Source organism: Pogonomyrmex barbatus, unplaced genomic scaffold (genome assembly GCF_055798465.1).
Source record: "Pogonomyrmex barbatus isolate J1 unplaced genomic scaffold, ASM5579846v1 scaffold1, whole genome shotgun sequence".
NCBI classification, from domain to species: Eukaryota; Metazoa; Arthropoda; class Insecta; order Hymenoptera; family Formicidae; genus Pogonomyrmex; species Pogonomyrmex barbatus.
The window spans coordinates 27,492,341-27,514,690 of record NW_028297098.1 but is presented as its reverse complement, the minus strand read 5'-3'; the positions used below and the strand labels follow the sequence as shown (position 1 = coordinate 27,514,690).

General features: G+C 45.4%; 1 protein-coding gene and 1 long non-coding RNA gene across 8 annotated transcripts in view; both read left to right on the top strand.

Moving 5' to 3' along the window:
* The window catches only part of LOC105422933 (putative receptor-type tyrosine-protein phosphatase mosPTP-1), a 271,425-nt gene that overhangs the window by 236,820 nt on the left and 12,255 nt on the right, over positions 1-22,350 (top strand). For all 7 annotated transcript variants that reach the window (XM_089075386.1, XM_089075375.1, XM_089075395.1 and 4 more), the window contains 5 exons: positions 599-780; positions 9,190-9,377; positions 9,522-9,636; positions 20,751-20,960; positions 21,655-21,932. In XM_089075386.1, coding sequence (XP_088931512.1) covers positions 599-780; positions 9,190-9,377; positions 9,522-9,636; positions 20,751-20,960; positions 21,655-21,932 — 973 coding nt within the window. The remainder of the gene's footprint in view (positions 1-598; positions 781-9,189; positions 9,378-9,521; positions 9,637-20,750; positions 20,961-21,654; positions 21,933-22,350) is intronic.
* LOC148938324 (uncharacterized) lies at positions 11,057-20,744 on the top strand. Its single transcript, XR_016139090.1, has 3 exons — positions 11,057-11,924; positions 16,068-16,632; positions 19,571-20,744. It is a non-coding gene; the product is annotated as an uncharacterized LOC148938324 (long non-coding RNA).

The following is a 22,350-nucleotide window of genomic DNA, read 5'->3' as shown; positions in this document are numbered from 1 at the left end:
ATATGTGTTATTACTCGAACTGTACATTATTCAAGTTAATAAATATATAGCAAAAAAGTTCAGGCGTACTCACATTTCTCAATCATCAGTTTCAGTATTATTTTTTTCTATCATCGATACAAGATTCCGTGCTACGCATACGCGCGATGTTAGCTGAAGAATTGCGCATTTGCAATTTGAATACCTTTCGCAGAAGTTCTCTCTCTTCTTCACATCGCATATAGAATTCTCTAACCAACATCATCTCCTGAAACATTTTCTTAATGTAGTTTAAAGGAGTTCCGTGTAACTTTGTACGAGGCAGGTTAATGATGTATATTATCATATTGTGCCCTCTGAAAATCAAACAACCTCCGAGTAAGATATTTCCTCTCGCGAGCCGAGTGTAAAAAAAGGAAAGGAAGAGGAAGGAAAATATCCCAGAGCGAGGCTGGGATATTAGGTCGGGCGACTTGTATGGAATTTTTCGCAACGATTTTGGAAGTTTCCCGCGTTATGAAGCGTTCGTGCAACGACGGTTCTCGCGCGTGACTTCCAGTCACGTGGCGAGCCGGCTGAATTGCAAATGTCATAACGCGCCGCGCTTTCTTGTTTGCAGCATCGACGAGGACGGACCGTGGAACGCGACGAAGGAGATCATAACGCCGCACAACGACACGTTCTACACCGTCGAGAATCTGAGACCATTCACGGTGTACAGCTTTCGGGTGGCGGCGATAAATGCTTTAGGACGCAGCAAGCCCAGCCAGGCGTCCTACTACATGGTGACCCTCCGCGAAAGTAAGTTTTCGCGATTTTGATTTTCTCTCGCTCTTTCTCTCACTTTCTCCCGTTCTTCTTTCGTACTCTCTCTTCTTTCGTTTCTATCGAATAATCGAGCGACACCGAGCGTTTCTATCTATCTGGGATTCGGTGTTATTTCTTTCTCAGGAATCAAATGAGAGTAAATATAATGAGAGATATAAATTAATTTTAACATCAAAAGCCAAATCACTTTTAAAACGTTTGTATTTTTTTAAATTAATATTTTTATTCTTTATTATTAGTATATTAAAAGTAAAATTAAAAAATGTTTTTCATTTTAATATTTTTTTTATCAAAATGAAGAAAATAACTGATAAAAAGTTAGAAAATTTCGAAATTGTATTTTTAATATGAGAAAAATATTAATTTAAAAAAATAAAAATGGAAATAGCCGCTTGCGATGTTAAATAGATATAAAGAGTGTTTACATTATAAATATATATATATATATATATATATCGCCCTACGAAATTTAATATAAATAATTACGCTACGGAGAATCTATTAAAATTGTATACTTTGGTAGAATATATATATTGACATGCACTTTCAATAAAACAGTACCACATTATAAATATCTACATATAATTAATTATTATAAACATTTGTATGAATTATTACATACGAATATTATAAAAATATTAATTTATTGATGTATCGATGTTATATTAATATATATATATATATATATATATATATATATAATAAATAATACATTTGCGAGCAGTAATAGTGATGATACTGATTTCTCGGTAAATTCAAAATATGGACCATCCTGATTAAGTTACATTTTAGTCATGTTTCATGTTTCCTGTGTATTATTTCAATCTATCGAAATCTATTTTGCAAAAGGATATCAATACATACTGCTTTATAAAATCTAGATAAAACACGAAACGTTCTCTTCTGCCTTCCTCTTCTCTCTTTCCTAGAAGCATCGTAAGGGTAAAGTTTCCCGGTGAAGCCCAATATCGGCTTTGGAATATCTTGTCATCGCGTACATCTGCGCTTCAAGCCGATTCAATCGTCCAAATTACATCTCCTGCAGGCTATCAAAACGAAGTTTGTCGGCCACGATGACGCTGAGTGGCGTCATGCTAAATTAAATGGTTGACACCCTCCGGTCGTTAGTGTGCCCGTTGGGAGGGCACAAAGCGTTTCACGGCGATGCGCGAAAGAAAGTGACGAAACTCCAGCGTAAAAGAGGAAAAAGAGAGAAAGAGAATAGCGGGGGAGAGAGGGAGGGGGAGGGGGAGGGTGAGAGGAGCTGGAGAGAGCGCGGCACGACCAGTTCTTGGCATCCGGAGAGACGAGAAGAGCCGTCCAGGGGACGGCTAACTAAAGAGGCGCTAATTGCAGCCGGCAGCCGGGAGTGTGCAAGCAGGCTTGAGTCGAGCCTATTCTTTTTCTTTTGTCTCCCTAATTCGCCTCTTCTTTCTTATTCTCTCTCTCTCTTTCTCTCTCTCTCTCTCTCTCTCTCTCTCTCCTCTCTTTCTCTCCTCTCTTTTTGCATCTCCCTGATCTCCTTTCTTTCGTCGTCTCCTTGTTCGTCGTTCTCGACGTCATTCTTTCGCGCGTTATGAAACGGGGATTGAGCGGGATTGAACCTCGCGCAACCAGGCCAATCCTATAAATTTCGTCGTGGCCGCGCAAGAGGATGGCCGGCTGCTATATATTCGGCCGCGCCACGAATGACAAAGTTTGCGAGCGCGGAGGAGAGTCTCTCTCTCTCTCTCTCTCTCTCTCTCTCTCTCTCTCTCTCTCTCTCTCTCTCTCTCCATTCCACGCGCTCTCAATCCTTTTCGACCTGAATTCCCGCGCGTCACTGATCGCAGGTCCCAATTACCGGGTTACTCGTCCACGCGAAGGCCAACTTGCGGTCCAACGGGAATTAGGTGACTCGTGAAATGTAACCATCGTAGATGGAATCCCGGTTCATTTTTAACGGATGAACGAGTAAATGCGTGAACACTGTACATGTGTGAACACTGAATTCACATCTGTTACAACTAGCTGATTTTTTTTTTTTTTTTTTTTCCAACATTTTACGTCCCTTCAGTTCTTTGCGTCGATTATATTAAAGTACCTATCAAACGCTGCGGGGTTAATCAGAATAATTGATGCTTAAAAATTTCATGCGGTAATCGCACGCATAAAAGAATATGACTTTTAATTAATTTATATTGCATTACATTTGATTCGTTTTCAACTGCTACGTTTCGCTTGCTAGGCTATTGAAATATATTTATATTTCCTGTACCAATTATTACGTTTTATATATATTTATTATGTTGACACATAGTATACTGTATATAATATTTAGAAATATCTTTTATTTAATTTACGTTTTTACGAAATCATTTCAACTAATCATATCATCGTATTTGACAATATGTAATTTTGTAGCTAATTTGGAGATTGAAAAGAGGGAATTTTGACATACCTTGTACACTCACTCATGCTCGCACATATATATCTTTCTTAATTATTTACACATTAATTTAAATTGCCGTAGAGCGAAAGCGGTAACATATTATATTACATTATTAACCACGTAATATAATATTAATAATATGCTAATTAAGTTTTAAATTGAATTTATCGATTGCCGAATATTTTGGAAATTGTCCGTGAGTTTGTTATTGCAACAAGTTTCGGTGTCATTACTTCCCACGGTACGATTACTTAGATTAACATTAGGGATTTACATTGCTAAACATATTGGCTCGTGAACATGGCCTCGTTCGTGAAAGTCGCCATATTGCTTCCGCTCTTCGTAGATCAATGAGATTTACCTTATACTCGCGTTGCAAACTCCAATTCTGTTTGCGAGATATTTTGTATCAAAAATTGGAGCGCGATACTATGTTTCCACCGGGATTTATATCGCAAGCGATGTATTCAAGAGCTATTTGATACAATCGGTTTCGTCGCGTGAGATGGCAATAATTATCCGGTTATCGAGACGCACCCGCATCCGGATTCCGTCATATCGCTGAAACGCGGAAGTGCGCTCGCGCGCACATCCGCGTGTCAATAATTAATTTAAATAACCGCCAGACAAATCAAATGCACGATTCGTCGATCGGCCCGGGAGAAAAATTCGTCGACGGTCCGGCGAGTCGCGAATCCTACGCGCGCGATTACATTCGCGTCGGCATTTTTGTAATTTCCCGTCGCAATATCGCACGCGAGCCGATCAGCTGTGCCCGAATTAACGTTTCGAGATATCGCTCGCGATAAAATCGAGGTAATTTCTTTCCCGTTTCTCTCTCTCTCCCTCTCTCTTTTTCTACCGTTTTATTACGTGACTGCGACATACGGGTGTTTTCCCGTGGTGGTTTAGAGATCCGATCGCGCTGTCGAATCGTCCCTCCGCAGTTGACGAACATTACAACGGGAAATGTAATATTATTGTCCCACTTGAGACACGCGCGTAGTTATTTTTTGCGCCGGATGTTAAGTAAGGCGATACAGTGCGCGCAATTTTTTTATATATTACAATAAAAAAAAACCAAAAAAAAAAGAGAAAGAGGTGAAACCCTTTCGCGATACGCAGCGCGATCGAAAAACGATACGTTGCGTCGTGCGACGCACGCCGCGACGCGGATGAAATGCGGTCGCGATATATATTCGCGTGGCAACGGGTATCGTATATGCACTCGAAATCGACGTCGAAATATCGCGACGTGGAGAAAATGGAATAAGTATTTCCGCCGGCGTGTTGCGTGCCACGGCATTTCCCACGTCACTTACGATGTCATCCCTCCTCCCCCGCGCGAGAGACAAGTAAAGGGAGGAGGAACGTGTATTCCGCTAATACGGAGAGGAAAGAGAACGCACGCGCGACAATCATTTCTTTTTTTTTTTTTTTTCGTGACGCTCGTAATTTTTCAGAACGGCGTTCCGAACGATCGTTTAAAAGTTTTTTTTCCCATCCGCGGGCGAACAATCACGCATATTCGCGGCGTCCTTCCGCTCGTTTTTAATTACGGACGATGCGTTTTCAGACCCTCTAACGGGAAACACTGTCGACGCGCTCTTCGAAAAACGATATCTTCCTCGGCCATTGCGGCGTGGCACGGCGCGGTGCGGTGCGACGTGCGATTCGTTTCAGTTTGCGAGCGTACGAAACGGAATGCGGCAGTCGATATGCCCACCATCGATATCGACGATCGTACGAGTGGCGAGTAATGCGTCAATATTGACAGGACGCGTAGACAGGTCACGTTGCGCGCGTTTCGTCGATTCGTCGCGCGGTCGGCGGACGGACTCGACGGGCGTTCGACGAACAAACGGACGAACGACGGAGCGGCGGCGGCGGCGGCGGCGGCGGCGGCGGCGGCGGCGGCGGCGGCGGCGATGGCGATGGCACCGTGGAACCCACACCGCGCATTGGTTTATGCCACCGGATTCTAATTCGTGATTCTAATTCGTGGGTATCGGGTGCGGTAGGCCGGCCGGTAGGTAGATAGGTCGCTCCGTGGTGATAGTCGCTCGCCAGCTCGCCTCGTGTGGCAACGGCGCGGGAATTCACGATGGCTCAAATGAAAGCACCCTTTCGCCTCCCCTCGTACACCCGCGGATCAATAGGGCACGGACCGACGAAACTTCTCCACTACCACTTTACTCCCGCGGCCGAGTCCAAATACGTACACGGCACCACGGTCCTCGTACCCATTTCCGGACCTCGTTCGCCCCGCTCACGCCATAAATATACAGCGCAACCGAGCTACCAATTAGCCATCGGGACACCCGTCGGCACTGCGTCGTCCCGGTAAGTTCATTCGCACCGGCGAGTCGGAGGGTCGAGCCGAAAATTGCAGGAACTCGGTCGAGAGGTCGCCTCCACTGGTCTTTTTTATTCCGCCTTCTCGCCAGCGTCAATGAGAGGGGATGTGTCTTTGTAAGAGAATTCGGTGCGATGATCCGCAACTATGATTAAGGTATAATATAGGTAGGATATTCACAATTTGTCGTTTGCAAAAATACAATTACGTAATTTGATCTTTACGTGGCTGATTATAGATGGTTATAATTGTTTTCTCAATTTTTAATTTTGTAAGAATTCTCGATATGCCCCGATCGATGTTCCACCGCATATCAATTGCGTTCGCTCGGGAAGATTACTCAGTGGCCACACTGTTAATTCACTAGATCGAGACAAGTTGAGCAGATTAACAACCGCTTGTAATAATAACGATAAATGAAGGATCCAAGGCTTAATCGTCGATTGGTTTAGTCGAATTTGCTCATCGATTAGATATATACCCGGTACTCGGTATAATTAATTTCTACGTAGGATAAACGAGAGCGAAGCTTTTCACGCGAAAAATCGAACGAAAGAATGACAGGGTGGAAAAAACAGAGAGAAAGGGAAGAGAGAGAGAGAGAGAGAGAGAGAGAGGGGGGGGGAAAGAGACAGTGAGGAAGAGCGAATCGCATTGTTGCTGCCGAACAACATCCGATGGTTCGGGGTCCAGAGTAAGTTCATTCGCGAGAGTCATCTCGAGAATCGGGAAAGAGCACGGGCTGTAGCTTCTGCCTGCTGTGTGAACTATTTTCGATTCCGACGGGGTTGATAAAGTAGTGGAGGGACTCGCGGCGGATGCAATAAAGGCGCCTTTCCGCGAGTCACGTTTCGACATGACGATGGAACCCGAGGAATCTCTATAGCACAGTGTGACCGAGGTAATTTATTTTCCGTCTTGATATTACATAACGACAATGCTTTGTCCCGCCCCTCTCCGGGCTTAAATGATGAATCGTCCGAAGGTATCAAATCAGGGCGCGATTCTTGATTGTGTCACCCTCGACAATGCGGCCCAATTTTTACACTCTAATTCGTATTTACTCGAACGCGAGCGCACCCCCTCCCTTGTTTTACGAGCTTGAAGGGCAGAGAGAGAGAGAGAGAGAGAGAGAGAGAGAGAGAGAGAGAGAGAGAGAGAGAGAGAGAGAGAGAGCATATTAAGAAAAAATTAATAATTAAGATTTAATTACGGCGGTATCTCATGAAGGCGGTAACTTCGATCGGGATGGCGTAATTTCGCATGTTAAGCTGTGTAATATGTACGCTCGCGTACTTACGGCGCTATTACGACGATACGGTAGGTTTCGAGAACAATATTAGCAACGTTTACGCGGACGGTTTGTCACGATTAAGCGTTTCAGCGCTTACGGCGAAATTGGTACTTCGATAATATATCACGGAAGCATAAAACCCGACGCTATCGTCATAAACACGCCGACGGGGTAATAATAAGTTAACGCAGATTTAGCACCGGTAAAAACTGCGCGGCTCGCATTCATCGCTGGCGCTAAATTGCCCCGGGCGGAAGGTAAGGGGTGGAGGAGGGCCGCCTAACCAACTTATCACTTTTCACTTATTTCTACTAATATCCAATTCGCTTGTCAGCAGCTTACCGCCCGTACGCCACGTTATTCTCTTTTCTGATAATCAAAATAATAGCTTAAATTAACTGTAATCGAATTTTTAATATCCACTCCGATTCCACTTTTGCGGGATATTGATATTTTTTTTTGCTAGTGAAAATTATCGCAAGTTACAATTATAGCCCTTCTGGAATCATGAATTAATAATAAGTTTTTTTGCTTTTCGTTTTCAAATATAGAAAGAAATTGTTGCATAACGAGCAATTAAGCATTAATTAATTGAATTGGCGAACTCGATCGCACAACTCATTCTTTTTTTAAAGACAAATGCCGGCACGTGCGACCGCCTTTGCGCAATTAATATTTTCGCCGACGTTATACACGACGGATGGGTCGGTCGGGTTAACTGAGCGGTTAACTGACGCACAACGCGCATTTAATGTCTCGGTATTGTAATTTCTGCAACAATTTCTCACCCCTCTCGTGGCCGAGTCGGGCGACGTGCCGACGCGATATCGCGACAGCGCGACGGGGGTGTTTCAAAAAGTGACGCGCGGATGGTAATTATTTCGAACTCCTGTGACGGGAACAGCGAGCTCACCTGCTTTCGCGCCTCGGGCGCGATAAGGCGACCTGAAACAAATTACGCCGGCTTTAAAATTATTACACGACCATTTTTTAATGGTCCATCCTCCTTTCCTCCACACACACACACACACACACACACACACACACACACACACACACGCACGCACGCACGCACGCACGCACGCACACACACCTGTGCTTCTTCGTCACGACGCCACGAAAGATTGAATGACCGAGCGCGCTACTTCTCGGACGTACGTAAAATGCACGAAAAGAAAACGGCAAAATGGTGAAAAATCCATGGGGATGGGGCAAATATATACATATATATATATATAATTTTTTTTCCACGAATGTAAAAAGATCCGGTTATTCCATCGACTCCACTCATTTTTTAAAAACATATACGAAAAAATATATCAACTTACTCGCACGTATGGATTGCAGTATCAATACGCGGATTTAGGATGCGGTTTGCGCGCACACGTGAAAACGCGAATTAAAAATGCTCGAAAACAAATCCACGGAGGAAAGGGGGGCGAAAGAGGGGGATCGATAAACGGTGCACGTGCTGGTAAAACGATCGCGCGTTATGTATATAAAGCGATATTGTTAACATAGATCAATGATTTTCGACGGAAATGTACATTCTTTTTCGAGCGTAAAATACACTCGCGCGTGCGTCAACAACACGTACGAAATATCAGCAAAATTTGTATACCGCGCCTCCTCCATATACATAGGAAAACTTGAAATTTCCAAGAGTTTGAAAATTTATATCCATGATTGCCGATTAAATATTACGTTTTAATTTTTCTCTGTGTTCATCCCCCAGAGGGGGACGGGGGACAGGGGAGTTACGTATTTATTCGTGTTGGATACAATCACAACTATCGATTTCCGACCGTCAAGCGCTGCATCCCGCAGCAACTTTAAATATTATTTTTACAGTATGTCATACCGCGTTATTCTTCAGAATCGAGTTTTTTCATGAACTGATGGATTTCTATAGCGTACATTTAATGTTCTGTTTAAATGTCGAGAGAGAGAGAGAGAGAGAGAGAGAGAGAGAGAGAGAGAGAACCGCAAAATTTCATTCAATTTCCCGAAGGGATAAAACAATCTGTTCTCCCGTAGAATAAACAACATACGTGATATCCAGATGAACTTTGGCCACTCAAAATTGCGCGAATTTCGGGTAACGATCTTTATTTATAAATATGGATAACTCTCTCTCTCTCTCTCTCTCTCTCTCTCTCTCTCTCTCTCTCTCTCCTCCTCCCTCTTGGCCGATGCACACTTTTTCAGGATTTTCCCTTATCTTTATTTTTGGAATTCCCTTTCCCGCCCTAAAGCTTAGGATCGGACGGATTTACGAATAATATATACGATTGTTTGCAGTACCAGAAGGAAAACCGACCATCACGGCGGCCCACAATACCTCAGCGACGTCTATTTATCTGGCATGGAAGCCGCCGAGCCGCGACACTATACACGGCGAGTTCCTTGGATATCGCATAGGATATCGGCGACGCGAGAAAGCGGATGAAGAGATGAAAAACGTTTACATTCGCGATCCTGCTGTCGACGTAAGTCATGTAACATGTCCTATCTTAACGCACCATTTGTTAAAGGAGTAAAAGCAAAAAAAGAGGAGAGAAAAAAAAAAAGAAAACAAAAAAACGAAAGAAAGGAGAGAGAAAAAAAAAGAATGTGTGCTCTTTGTCTTTCAGAATCACAGTATTCACAATTTGGATACCTTCACGCAGTACCTTGTTTCCCTGCAAGTATTCAATCCCGAGGGTCACGGACCCGCCTCGACTGTGACGGTGATGACCGATGAGGGTGGTAAGTAAGGGAGACAGAAGGAAAAAAAAAAGAAGGAAATCGTTTGCGATCTCGCGCGTGAGACGTGACGGAAGTGTCGTGGGCTAATAAAACTATGTGTGTATGTGTGCGTATGTACGAAATCAAATTAGGGAAATTCTCCGAATATAATAAGCGCGGAATACAGAATGCCGCCTGTACCCGAGCACGGTAAAGCAGAACGCATCGTTCGTAACAAGGCATTGAACGGAAAGCTGGTTTAGCTGCAGCTGCAAGACGAGAGTTCTACGTAGTTTAACGAAGGCAGATGCGTTTCCTTGCGCACAATACGGCATTTGTATTAACATTTGTGTTAATTATAAAGCCGAGAGACTCCCGAGTTGCTCTCAGCTAGACTTGGATCGTTCCTCTTGTCTGATGATAATTCGAACGTAGCTGATTACGAACGTATCTTGTCGAAACACTCTCGGTACTTTGTGACTACAATCGAAAAGTCAAGACGAACAAGCTTTATAAACAATTTCTCCGCGGGAAAACGCGAAAGTGTCAAGGTCTCTCCGCGGCAAAAAGTTTCGTCCTCGTGTCTAAAAGATTTAGAACGCATTTAGAACGCATCATGGTAGCCTATATAAAATTGCCGCCGGTAATTCATCATTTTCATCGTTTATAGCCTGAATCATCGTCATTACGGCTCTGCGCGTCTACCGCCGACAACTTTCTAGCTACCGTCGCACTCTCATCTGTGCACGATAGAAATTTCTCGCGAACGCCGGAGTGCTCCATTCCCGAAGGGGAGTGTATTCCCATAACCCGCGTCTAGAGCAGGAATAACACCGTGCTCAACGGAGAATACGCTTGAGAATTTCTCATCCACGAAGATAGATCTCATCCAAGAAGATATTTCTCAACATTCAATATAGATTTAGTATTTTCAGGAGAGATCCTATTCTGTAAATTTATCAGAAGTTCCGCGAGATACTTTGTTTTGTAAGGCTGTTAAAGAGAACGGGAAGAGCGGCGAAAGAGAGAGGGAAAGGAAAACGAGAGATGAAGAGAGAGGACAGAGGCAGCTGATTCAAAGGTCCAAGAGGGAAAGAGAGGAGGCTCCCGCTCGAGCGAGAGAAAGAGCGAGAGAGAAACAGTCACGGGAGGAAGGGGAAGAAGTAGGGATCGTGATAGCCGGCGACCGTGCGACAGAGGAAGCCGACTACGGAGAGCCTAGAGAGACGAAGAGGAAGAGAGGGTCGAGAGAGGGAGACAGAGAAAGAGGGAGAGAAAGAGAGAAAGCGGGAGCAGCTGCCACGGCGTTTCGGTCGGCGCCGCGCCTGGTCTCGACGATCGATTTTCCCCGATTTTTCAGTACGCGGCGGTCGAGACAGAGTGAGTGAGAGAGAGAGAGAGAGAGAGAGAGAGAGAGAGAGAGAGAGAGAGAGAGAGAGAGAGAGAGAGAGAGAGAGAAGAGAGTGCAAAGTGCTCGTTCGAGTCGGCCGCGGCGAGCACGCTGCATCGGCACGCTAGCAGCCGGTCCGCTCGTCACATCATCGTCACCGCGAGTCGTTATCGTCATCCGGGATACGACAAACGGGAGCGGAGGAGCGTCGAGTGCGCGTCGCGCGCACGTGCGTCTCGATTCCCTCTCGGCCGCGCGTGTAAAGTTGTCAGGCGTGCGCGTGTGGAAAAGCGTCCGCGTGGGTGCTGCGTGCCGTGCGTGCGTGCGTACGTGCTCGCTTGCTTGCTTGCTTGCTTGCTCGCTGGCTGGCTGGCTGGCTGGCGGATTTGTTTGCGTGTACGCGTGCGAACGCGGTGTCCCAATATTTTCGTGTGCGCGTGCTGCTTGTGTCCACGCTGCGCTCTCGTGTATGGTGCGCGGGGACGCCGGATACGACGAGGGACACCCGCCGAGACGTGCGGATGCACGAGCTGCACCGACGAGCGTAAAACACCGCATGTGTGTGTGTGTGTGTGTGTGTGTGTGTGTGTGTGTGTGTGTGTGCGCGCACGCGCCCGTCCGCCCGCTCGCTCTTACGTGCGTGAGTGCGAGCGTTGAACGTGCGTAATTCGGAGTGAGCAGTGCAGTTGCGGGTGCGCGTGTAGTCGATCGCATGCACGCGCGTCGCGCTCGCGCGCGCGGTTGACAGTACGCGCGCGCGTCCTCCCGGTGTGAGTACCCGCGCCTGTGGAGAATAATCGGCGTCAGAGTCGCGTGCGTTCCCTGTCGATTGTGCGGTTGGTTGCGGCTCGTGGAATCGCGGAATCATTCAGTGCGAGAAATCACAATCGAGAGATCCTGTCGGAACGGCTGTCTCACGGTAGAGAAAGAGAAAGAGTGTGTGATAAAGAGGAGAGAGAAAGAGAGGGAGAGAAGGAGAGAGAGAGAGAGAGAGAGAGAGAGAGAGAGAGAGAGAGAGAGAGAGAGAGAAGAGAAAGAGAGAAAGAGCAAGAACGACAGTTCGCCGAGATGGCGGCGGACCGTCGATTCCGACGACGCCTCCTCCGGATCGCTGGTTGACGCCTAGTTCGCGAAATCGCAAGGATATATCGCGGCCGAGGATATATCCGTTCGCCTGGGTGTGGGGATCCTTTGTTCGGATCGCGCGAGTCGCCGGGAGTCTCTCTTCGATCGGACGGACGGACGGCCCCACGGTGCTCCGAATCGGATTTTGGAGTGGGTAGAGAGAGAGAGAGAGAAAGAGAGAATGAGAGAGAGAAACGACGGGGTCGTGGGGTCGATATGACGCGAGCGTGAGCGAGATGTGCACGTCGTGCAGTGCCAAAATGAGACTGGTGCGACGACGAACCCGTAATATCCTCGATATCCCGCGGCAAGATGCGCTGTGAACCTCGTAGCCTTCGAGGGCCTTTCTCTCCGCCTCGCGTTCGATCGTCCGTTTCGCTTCCAATGCATCGGGCATAGATAGATGCAGGAAGCACAGGGCAGTACCGCTCTGTCCTTCGGAAAAATCCTTGAAATTCTTTCATGCCTTCGTGAACTTGTGAATGACGGTTCGACGATGAGTGCTTGAAAGAGAAGTGGACGAGGAGGAAGCTGATTAATCGATGTTCCCATAGAGGAACGCGAAGACGACTTGTATTCATCGTGCAGAAAAATAACACTTGCTGAATTCTCTGCTGTCTTTCTCTCTCTTTCTCTCTCTTTCCTTTCAACTTTGCTTTTCAGTATACGTTGACTTGAACGCGAATCATCATTGTGAGCACGTTCTGCGAGTGACTTTGATTATCGAGAAGCATTAATCGGTTTCGATGAGACGACGGGTGCCATTAAAGTGAAATTGAGGACTAAATCGCAGCTTTTCCTCGTCGCTTAGCTTTCAATCCTTTTATATTCGAAGGAAGAATGTCTCCTATAACTTATTTTGATTGTAAGAAGCTTCAAAAGAACTTCAATGACACTTCGTACGACCTATTCTCTTTGTATTCATAAGCGATAGAAAGAAACCTAAGTATTATATGAGTCACCTTGATTAACGAGGAATATCGATAAAAGATTTCGATGACGCATCGACGTCTGTTTCATTTTACATTTGCTACAAGAAACCGTAATTATCTAAATGTGCTGTTATCGCGAGAAGAAGATTTCAATTGCTAAAAGAAAAATTTTTCAAATTTGACCAGATGATAAATAATAAAGAACCCCGCTGCGATTCTAAAAATAATCAAACTGTGAGTTTATATCGTTGAATGATAAAAAAAGAAGAGCGGAACGAGAGAATCACGGTGTCTCCCTAACTTCCGCCTTGATTCGACGCGAAAGGAAAAATAGCGGAATCGAACGATTCCGTCGTGGCGCGGCGACGCGCAGCGGCGACGACGACGACGACGACGACGACGACGACGACGACGACGACGACGACGACGACAACGACGCGATGTTGAAGGACTCGGTCGTCGTTGCGAATTCGATCGGTGAAACTCGGTGCATCCGCCGGTGACCACATCGTGGTAACGCGCGGGGAAAGGGGCGCGGGGAATGAAGCGACAGCGACGATAACGACGATGACGGATCGTCGCAGGATCGACGACATGGTTCAACGCACGCTTCGGTGTTTTTTCCTTTGCGTAAAAATCGCGCTCGCGCGATCGGGGTCAATCCATTCGAATCCGCCGTATCGCTTCGAATCGCGGACGAAACTCTCGGCTCGTCCCAATTTCGACTCGACATTCCTCATGAATGATCCCCTCGTTTATCGGCGCGATATGCATCCTCCGATATGCGTTTCTCTCTTTCTCTCCTCTTATCGAGCGGCCCCGAGGAGGAAAGAGATCACGCTTTCTGAAGCACTTATTGTCTCGGTCTGCTCTTTCGCTTCCTCCTTTTGGAAGACGAAACGCTGATTACGCTGCGAAATCCTTTACAGCGCGAATGTGCTAATTTTTACGATCGTTATCGTCCGCTTCGTTCTCCTCGGGTAATCGCGACGTAATTTTCGATAGCGCATCATTACGAGGCGTTCGTTTCGCGCCAAGCCAAATGCAGACGAGTTACGAGACGGGGCGTGGTCTTACTTTCTTCCTTTTTCTTTTTTTTTTTCTTTTTTTTCTATTTTACTCTCGTTTGGACAATTATATCCAGGTTTCTCTGTCTCGCTGCGAAATAAAAACTCGAGCGAGCGTGGAATTGACGTGGGAATCGTGGATTAGCCTCATCCGCTTTACGCATATCGGCCTTTCTCTCTCGCAGAGGATCGAAATTTTCAAACGTTTCCCTGAACTAAACATTTGACATGTTCAACATGTACAGATATCCCGCTATTTCAATTACGATAACTCCAATATATACGCGAACGCGCGTAAAGGAAATATCATGTTTTAATTACCGAGCGCAACGTGAAACGGCGCAAACACGCATCTTTTGTGGCACGCAATAAAAACGCATAAAAAGAACTTGAACGAAACGTCATTATTCCTTTATGAGCCAATTGCGGGCCCGTCGATTACGTGCACTCACGCGCGTGCCTGTATGTGTGCGTGTGATTTTTCTGCATTGAATAAAACTTTATATTGTTGATGAAATAACGCATGTCACGTTATTCGTCGGCATTATTCCGAAGCTCTCGCAATTATCTATTCCGTGGTGCCAATTAGGCAGTAAATGGAATACGAAACTGGAACGCGATCCTCTTTGTATGAGGAGCATTTCGTTCCTTTCCTCCTCCCCTTTCTCTCTCTCTCTCTCTCTCTCTTTCTCTTTCTCTATTGTCGAGGAAGCGCTATTGTTATTGGCCATCCTGTAATTTGCTTCTTTATCCGTTTAATCCAGCGTTCAAGCTAACTCAGAGGTCTCCTGCGACTGACGTTTAATTGTCCGCGCTACATCAGGAAAATTCACTCTCGCGTCGCTTCGAAAGTTCCTTTCTTTGTCGATCGGAAATTGAAGAGGTGCATACAGGATGCTGGAAAAGTGCGTACGTGCGCAAACTTTCTATATTGTGCCGCGATTTTATTTCAGAGATCGATTCTCGCGAAGACACGAATCTAAAGTGACTTCCGTTCCGAGCGATTAAAAAAATTAATGACCTTATACCGCAAATTGATTTTTACAAACGTGCAAGAAATTCTGATCCTTCTTTTAATTACTAATTCTCCAAGTAAAAATTCCATGCAATTAAACAAAATATTTTATGTGAAGATCACAAAAACGACGCCTATTTCATTTTAAGAAACAAATCGTTTTTCAAACGTCCCGTTGTAATTTTGAAAATTGCTCTCGCTTGATTGTGTAAGATAATTTCTTCTGGCTTTTTGTTCTAGATGATGAATGACAAGATTTGATGTATCGATATATTGACGCGGTAACGCCGTGTGTAACGTCGTTGTTTACGACGCAGCCGCTGTATTCCCCTAGTCTCCGTCCACTAAAAAATGCAAGGGGAAGTCACTTTACAACGTTCCAAGGGGGCCGAATAATCCGCAGCCGCCTACGTTCTTCCCCCGTGATACACGATCGTCCGTTCGATGACGAATACTTGGGAACGTGATCAGTATTCACGATAATATTTCGGTCGTCGTCCAACTTCTTTCCCGAGCAATTATTGTTCACGGGCGAATTGAAGCGATTCGAGCGCCTATTATCGCCACGGGAGTAGTTTAAATATTGATAAAGCGGCGTACGTGTCTTATCGGAAACGCCGCACGGCGTGCGCTATCGATGTCAACTTTCTATTCGACCTTTCCGAGGCTGAACAGATAGTCCGGGTAGTCTGACCCAAAGGAAGGTGGAACTCCCATTCCGCAGATAGCGCGATTTTTGCATCCGCTATTCTCCGCACGCTCCGCCGAGAGATCTCTCGCTCGAGTCTCTCTCTCTCTCTCTCTCTCTCTCTCTCTCTCTCTCTCGCCTTTGGTTCGCACAAGCTGCGGGACCATCGCCGATTCGTGAGGAGCTCTCGCGACGGAGCGAGAGCCTCATGCGAGGTCATTTGTGTTCCCAACAGGAAGTAGTCGTTCTCAAATATAGCGCCATACCGACCGCGACGGCAACGACGATTCTCGCCTCGAAACATTGATCCGTCACCTCCGATAACCTCCGAGGAACCTCTCGCGATGTGACAGTTGGGAACGCTAACCGACTGGCGGTGTGTACGATGTGTGTCATTATGTCTTCCGCTCCTGGACCCGCTGCGACAAAGAGACGGTGAGATAATTGAGCGAAGACGCGCCACGAGAGGAACGCGCCGGGATATTCCTCGGCGAGGATGGGCGAGTTCGTGAAATAGCGGGCGGAGCAGAAGAGAAAGAGAGACGTACGCGCGCGAGCACGCGGCGTTTTACCAGCTGCAGCTGCAGCGTGCGCGAGGAACAGAAGAAAGAAAGAAAGAAGAGAGATGTTGTGGGCCAGTGTGGCCAGTGTCGCTCAACTGGCGGCCTCGCTAGCCCTGATCCTGAGGCTCATCGTCGCCACGGCGGATCCGATCACGCAGACGACCGACGAGCAAATCTACGAGCAGACGACCTACATCGCATTGCCGTTTTCCACGGAGAATGACAGCGATATCGGAGGTAATTCGCCGAAGGCACGTCACCTCACAGACAGGCTGACGCAGAATTGTGTCTCCGAGTCGGGGGGGGGGGGGGAAAGTGCGAGCATTTAGAGTTATAAGATAATAAGAGGAGCAAAAGCGGACTAGACGTGTCGACATGTTGTACGATAATGGAAATTAAGGAAGGAATATCTACTTTCATTTACGATGAAGAAATTATGAAAAAAAATTTTTTTTTTTAAAGTAAATTTACAAAAAAATTGCGACAGTTTAAAATCTCGATCAAAAATTATTTAAATATAAAATAGAAATGTGCTTTAATAGAAATGTAATCAAGTAATGACAAAGCTTTCAATTCGTCAATATTCATTGATTCCGTTTCATTATGATGCAGAAGTTGTTTTAAAAATTAAATTTTTATTTACAGAATTAATGCTTGCATCGCAACTACATAAATCATCTTGATAAAGTATAAAAAGATTAAAATTTGTTTCATTATTTTTTAATTACGTTTTTATTAGAGCAGCACATTTCTATTTATTTATTTAAATAACTTTTGATTCAAATTCTAAATGCTAAACTTTTTAGTATTATTTTTAAATGCAATTTAGTATTATATTATAATCTATAAGTTTTTATAATTTTTTCATTGTAAACATAAAAATTATAAAAATAAATAATATCCTTAGATAAAATAAACAATATTCTTAGATATAATAAAGAGAGCAAATAGAATAAAGCGATGTTTATCGATAAGAAAAATCAAAGAAACGAGAAAAATCAAGAAACGTATGCAGTACTTTGGAATGCAGCAACATCTTCGTTAGCTCGAACGAGCCGATATTTAATAGACAAGACCTCGTTTGCGATAGTCTACTTCGAATCCAAATCCACTTCAATGTAGCGTGAAATTACAACGTGAAATTAGGCGGTGCAACCCGATCGGCGTTCCGCCTGGAAATCGAAGCTATTTACGTTTATGCGTTTCCGATTCCCTAAACAGCCGGTTAAATAATCGAATGGCCGGAACATTGAGATAAATCGAATATTAACAATGTTATTAATAATTACGAGGGTAAGTGGAGTCTAAACCATAATAATTTACATGACATTTCGCCCGTGCGAGAGGCGCCGCGTGCTCGAAATACGCAAACGAGTCCGGCGCGGTGAAAATCTCCGCCGTTTAACGCGTAATTAATTGGCAAAAACAAAACGTGTGGGTTTCACTAGGAAATGCCATGTGTCCGCTCGAGTGTTGCGTCGCTCGGCACGCAGCGGCCGGAGCCACTTCGTAATCACCTTGCGAGCATAAGATTGTCCACTCGTGTAATCGACGCTTAACTCATTTCCCGTTCCGTCTCGATTTCGCGGAACGCGCCGGCGGCGACGACGACAACGACGACGACGACGACGACGACGACGACGACGCAACGCAACGCAAGTGCGTGCTCCGTTTCTCGCTCCGAGATGCTTTAAAGGAGCGCATCCGCTTCGCCTTCTTCTCGAAACCACAATGCGCACTTAATGATTGCGCAAACGCGTTTTAAATGCACACCGACGCAGATACATGCAGATATCACGCCGCGGTGTTATGACACAAGCGTGAATCGCTCGCCGGTTTATTTTGTAACCGGTTGCAACCGCAACGCCGACTGTGTGTGTGTGTGTGTGTGTGTGTGTGTGTGTGTGTGTGTGTGTGTGGTGTGTGTGTGTGTGTGCGTGTGTGTGTTTTGCGGGAATATTTTGTAACATTTTTATCGCAGGCGCGAGATTCACCCGTAATTGCGGATGAGCCGACCAGCGTATTGTTTTCTACGTTTGTGAGAGCGCAATACAATATTGACAAGATTCGAATCGCCGCGTGTTTTCGTACCTTGCGTAACTCGCGCGCGCGTCACATTTGTCTTTTTTTTTTTTGCGCGTGCAGCATATAACACACGAGCACGTGCAGCGCGCATCGTCATGGCAACGATTACTTACTGACCTTAACGTGAAGTCGGTGTATAAAATTATGGAAATACTCTCGCGTCCTCAGGAAATTGTCTTCGTGGTAAAGCCGCTGTATGTTATGTCTCTCTCGCGCGCAAGATCCGGACAGTCTATTTTTGTGGCAGGACCAAGGCCGATGGCCTAATCCAGACGCATGAATACGTGTCGCGATCTCACGGTTGCGAGCCTAATCACTCTTCAAAACAACTTTCATAAATTAAGAAAATTATTAGCGCGGTACAAATTTTATGGTTAAAAAAAAAAGATGTTATCTCGGCTAAGTCGCAGAATTCGCAAAAATAATTCTTCTGTTGTTCTTGTTTTGAAAGACCGGATTCTAAGAGGTGTCTAGCATGTTAAATCGATCAATCGAAAGCCTTCTACTCGCGGGTAAGAGTCAAGGAACTCGAAATAGTTGCAACGAGTTTGGATGCAACTCGCAGCGGCGCAAATCGGCATGCAGGCGCGAGTCCGGCGCTCGAAGCAGGTACCTCAGGTTTCTTATCAACTGTTCCTTTCACTCGCGAACCGTTACTCAATGGGAACTTATCCTAATAAAGGCACTTTCGCCTGCATAGTTCTTCCCAGCCCCTCGGGGGGAGGGATTCCGCGAAAAGACTGATAATCTTTAAATACGCCGGGTCCGATGTCCTCGAGACGTCGCGCACGAGGTGCATCGCGTTCAGCTTCCGCTTCGTGACGCGTAATCGCGCGCCTCGTGCGACACACACACACACACACACACACACACACACACACACACCCTGCGCGCGCGCACGCATACTGCGGGATGAGATCACTTCTCGGCCATTCGTCACAGAACGTGGCTTCGACGAACGTAAGCATCGGCGAATTCTAAGCAGCTCCGACGCGGCTCGCTTTTCAACGCACGGCGTGCAACGCACGCCGTATTGCGAGATCGCGACCTTGCGCCTTGCCTGGGCCGGTAATCGTATTCAGTTTTTCAGCCTGATAGTAATACGAGAATACCGGCCCGCCTCGTCTCCCCCCCTGTGCGTGCACAGACTCGATATGACATCATCCGCCGCAGCCGCAGCCGCAGCTCGTAAAGCTTGTAAAAGGTAACTCTCCGCTCTCCGGCAACCTCGCGTTTTATTTACACGTCGTTAATCTAACGTGAACTCGATAAGCTCTAAATGTAGCGTTGCAGGAGACGACGACGTGACGACTAACGCCCGCCAAATAAATTCTCGATGCAGCGCGAGAAGGGGAAATCTGTACGCCACATTATCGAAAGTAAATAAAATAATTTAGCACGATCGCCCCTACGAAATTTCCCATAATTTTTAACACTTTGTTTTGAATCGGGGAATTCTTGAAGGGTTATCTCCCTTCCCGCGTTTGCGCGTTTGTATCTGGAGCGCGTCGGAGCAGGCTGTCTAGTAAGCAAGTTTACTGTCAATGATTTTACGCAGCCGAGGATAGAATGCAAATCAATTTGCATGTTTTATACCGCGCGTACCGCGCGGCGTATGGTAATTCCGCGGCCGATGTATGAATATTCAATAAATTTTATCCCTCTCACGAGCGCTTCGACGTCGCGTTTATTCATTCGTTATTATTTATTTTCGAAAGTGGACTTTTAGAAAAATGGAAATGCAGTCGGATCGGGGATATCGGTACCCACTGCTCGAGAGAATAGATAATCGTAAAGATATAGACCCGACACCTTTGGCCTAATATATTCATCTATATTCTGGAAAAGAGGGAAAGAGAATTTCGAGTCATATTCCGTTCTTATCAACGCGACGCGTAATAAAGAGCGGAATAAGAACTAATGCCTCGTATATATCTCTCCTTTCTCTCTCTCTCTCTCTCTCTCTCTTCCCTTACGTCTGACCCAAACAGACGTGTATATAGAAAATGGTGCCGTAGAAAAATATATGGCGCACGCCCGGTCTATTTCTTTATGTCTATGTAAATGTCGCCCTCGGTACGTAGTAGAAGAAGTGCCCCGTCTGACAATGAGAGAATAAAATAGGGATTTTGCTGGAAAGTTGTACTATTTTTTAACGTACCCCGTGTCTCAGCGCGACATCGCAAACGACGACGAAGAAAGGAAAGGTTAACATCGGCTCATTGTGATGAAAAACGTGCGATGCTTTTTTTTTTCTCCCTCTTCCCCAGCGCCGACAAAGCCGGAGAATCTCACCTCGCGGGAAATCACGGGCACAACCATTGAACTCTCGTGGTCGGAGCCCGAGAACGCCAACGGTGTCATCGCCGGCTATCGCGTCTACTACATGCATTCCAATTATACGGACGTCAAGATGCACATCCCCGACAAATCCGCGGACTCCTACGACTCGAACATCGATTTCGTCCTGAGAGAGCTGCGTAAGTATACCTGCCGCATGAACGACTCGGCTCGTGCATGGAAGATTGACGCGAATGAGATTACACGAAACGAAGTCGCTTCATTATCCTAAATTGAACGTGAATGAATATCGGATTATCCCGGATAGCGTTTCTCGCTCCTCGAATTTGCCCCTTTATTTTAATAGCACGAGAATAAACGGTGTTTAACGATCCAGCCTTTGCATAGTTTTTTTTTTCTTTTTTTTTTTTTTAACGCGGCAGATAACGCGAGATTAAGCATGTAATCTTCGCTCGACAACGAACGGTCGTTACAACAGACGGTTGGAGATAGGTCGGTGTACTTAACTCATTGATAAGGAAAACTCAAAGTGTTCTTCTTATCGTCTCGCACACACGCACGCACGCACGCACGCACGCACACGCACACACACACACACACACACACACACACACACACACACACACACACACACACACACACACACACACCTTTTCTCTCACACGCAGGTAAATGCATTCCTAGACAGATTTCGGCGTTGTAATAATTACGGATGGATAAATTAATTAATTTATTAATTTGCGCGATAAAGTATTTTGTTAAGATATGAACGGATGCGGCCATCATAAAAGATAATCGCTCAAACTTTCATTCATGAAGCTTAACTTGCTCAACTGTCATTCATGAAACCCGGCAATGCCTTTCGTGTTTCAGATCCGTACACCGAATACAAGATCTGGGTGAAGGCCTACACGCGGAAGAACGAGGGCGAGCCCTCCGACCAGATCATCCGCAGAACTGACATAATCGGGCCGAGTGCACCTCAAATCTTAAACTTGACTTGCCAGTCTCACGAGACCGTCTACGTTCACTGGGCGAGGCCGGCAACCTTTTGGGGTTCGATCGACTATTACTATATCAATTATCGAAGGGAACATGGGAAATACGATGAGATGGAACTACCAGCTGAGAAAAATCATCTCGAAAGCGGGGTACATTTTATAATTTAACATTTCGCAAGTTATATTACGGAACAAAACGCTTTATATCTTATGTGACACATAGGAAAAAAAAAAAATTAATCTTAAATCAAGATTATATGTTCTCATATATAAACGAGAATATTATAATCTTTACATAGAAAATTTTTAATCTTGAATTGGACAAAAGTGTAATACTTGCATCAATACAAATCAAGACTAAGATTTTTTAAGAACGTTATATAATATTCTTGCTTATATGTGAAAATATCTTTCTTGATTTAACTTTTTTTCTGTACAAATTTGTAAAATTATATCTCTGTTGATTAACAAAGGCAGCTTTGCTTTTCTATCTTCGCTTTCAATTTATATCTCGTTAAACGTCCTTCGTTCAGACAGAAAGCAGTTGCGATGCGATCCTAAGGAACAG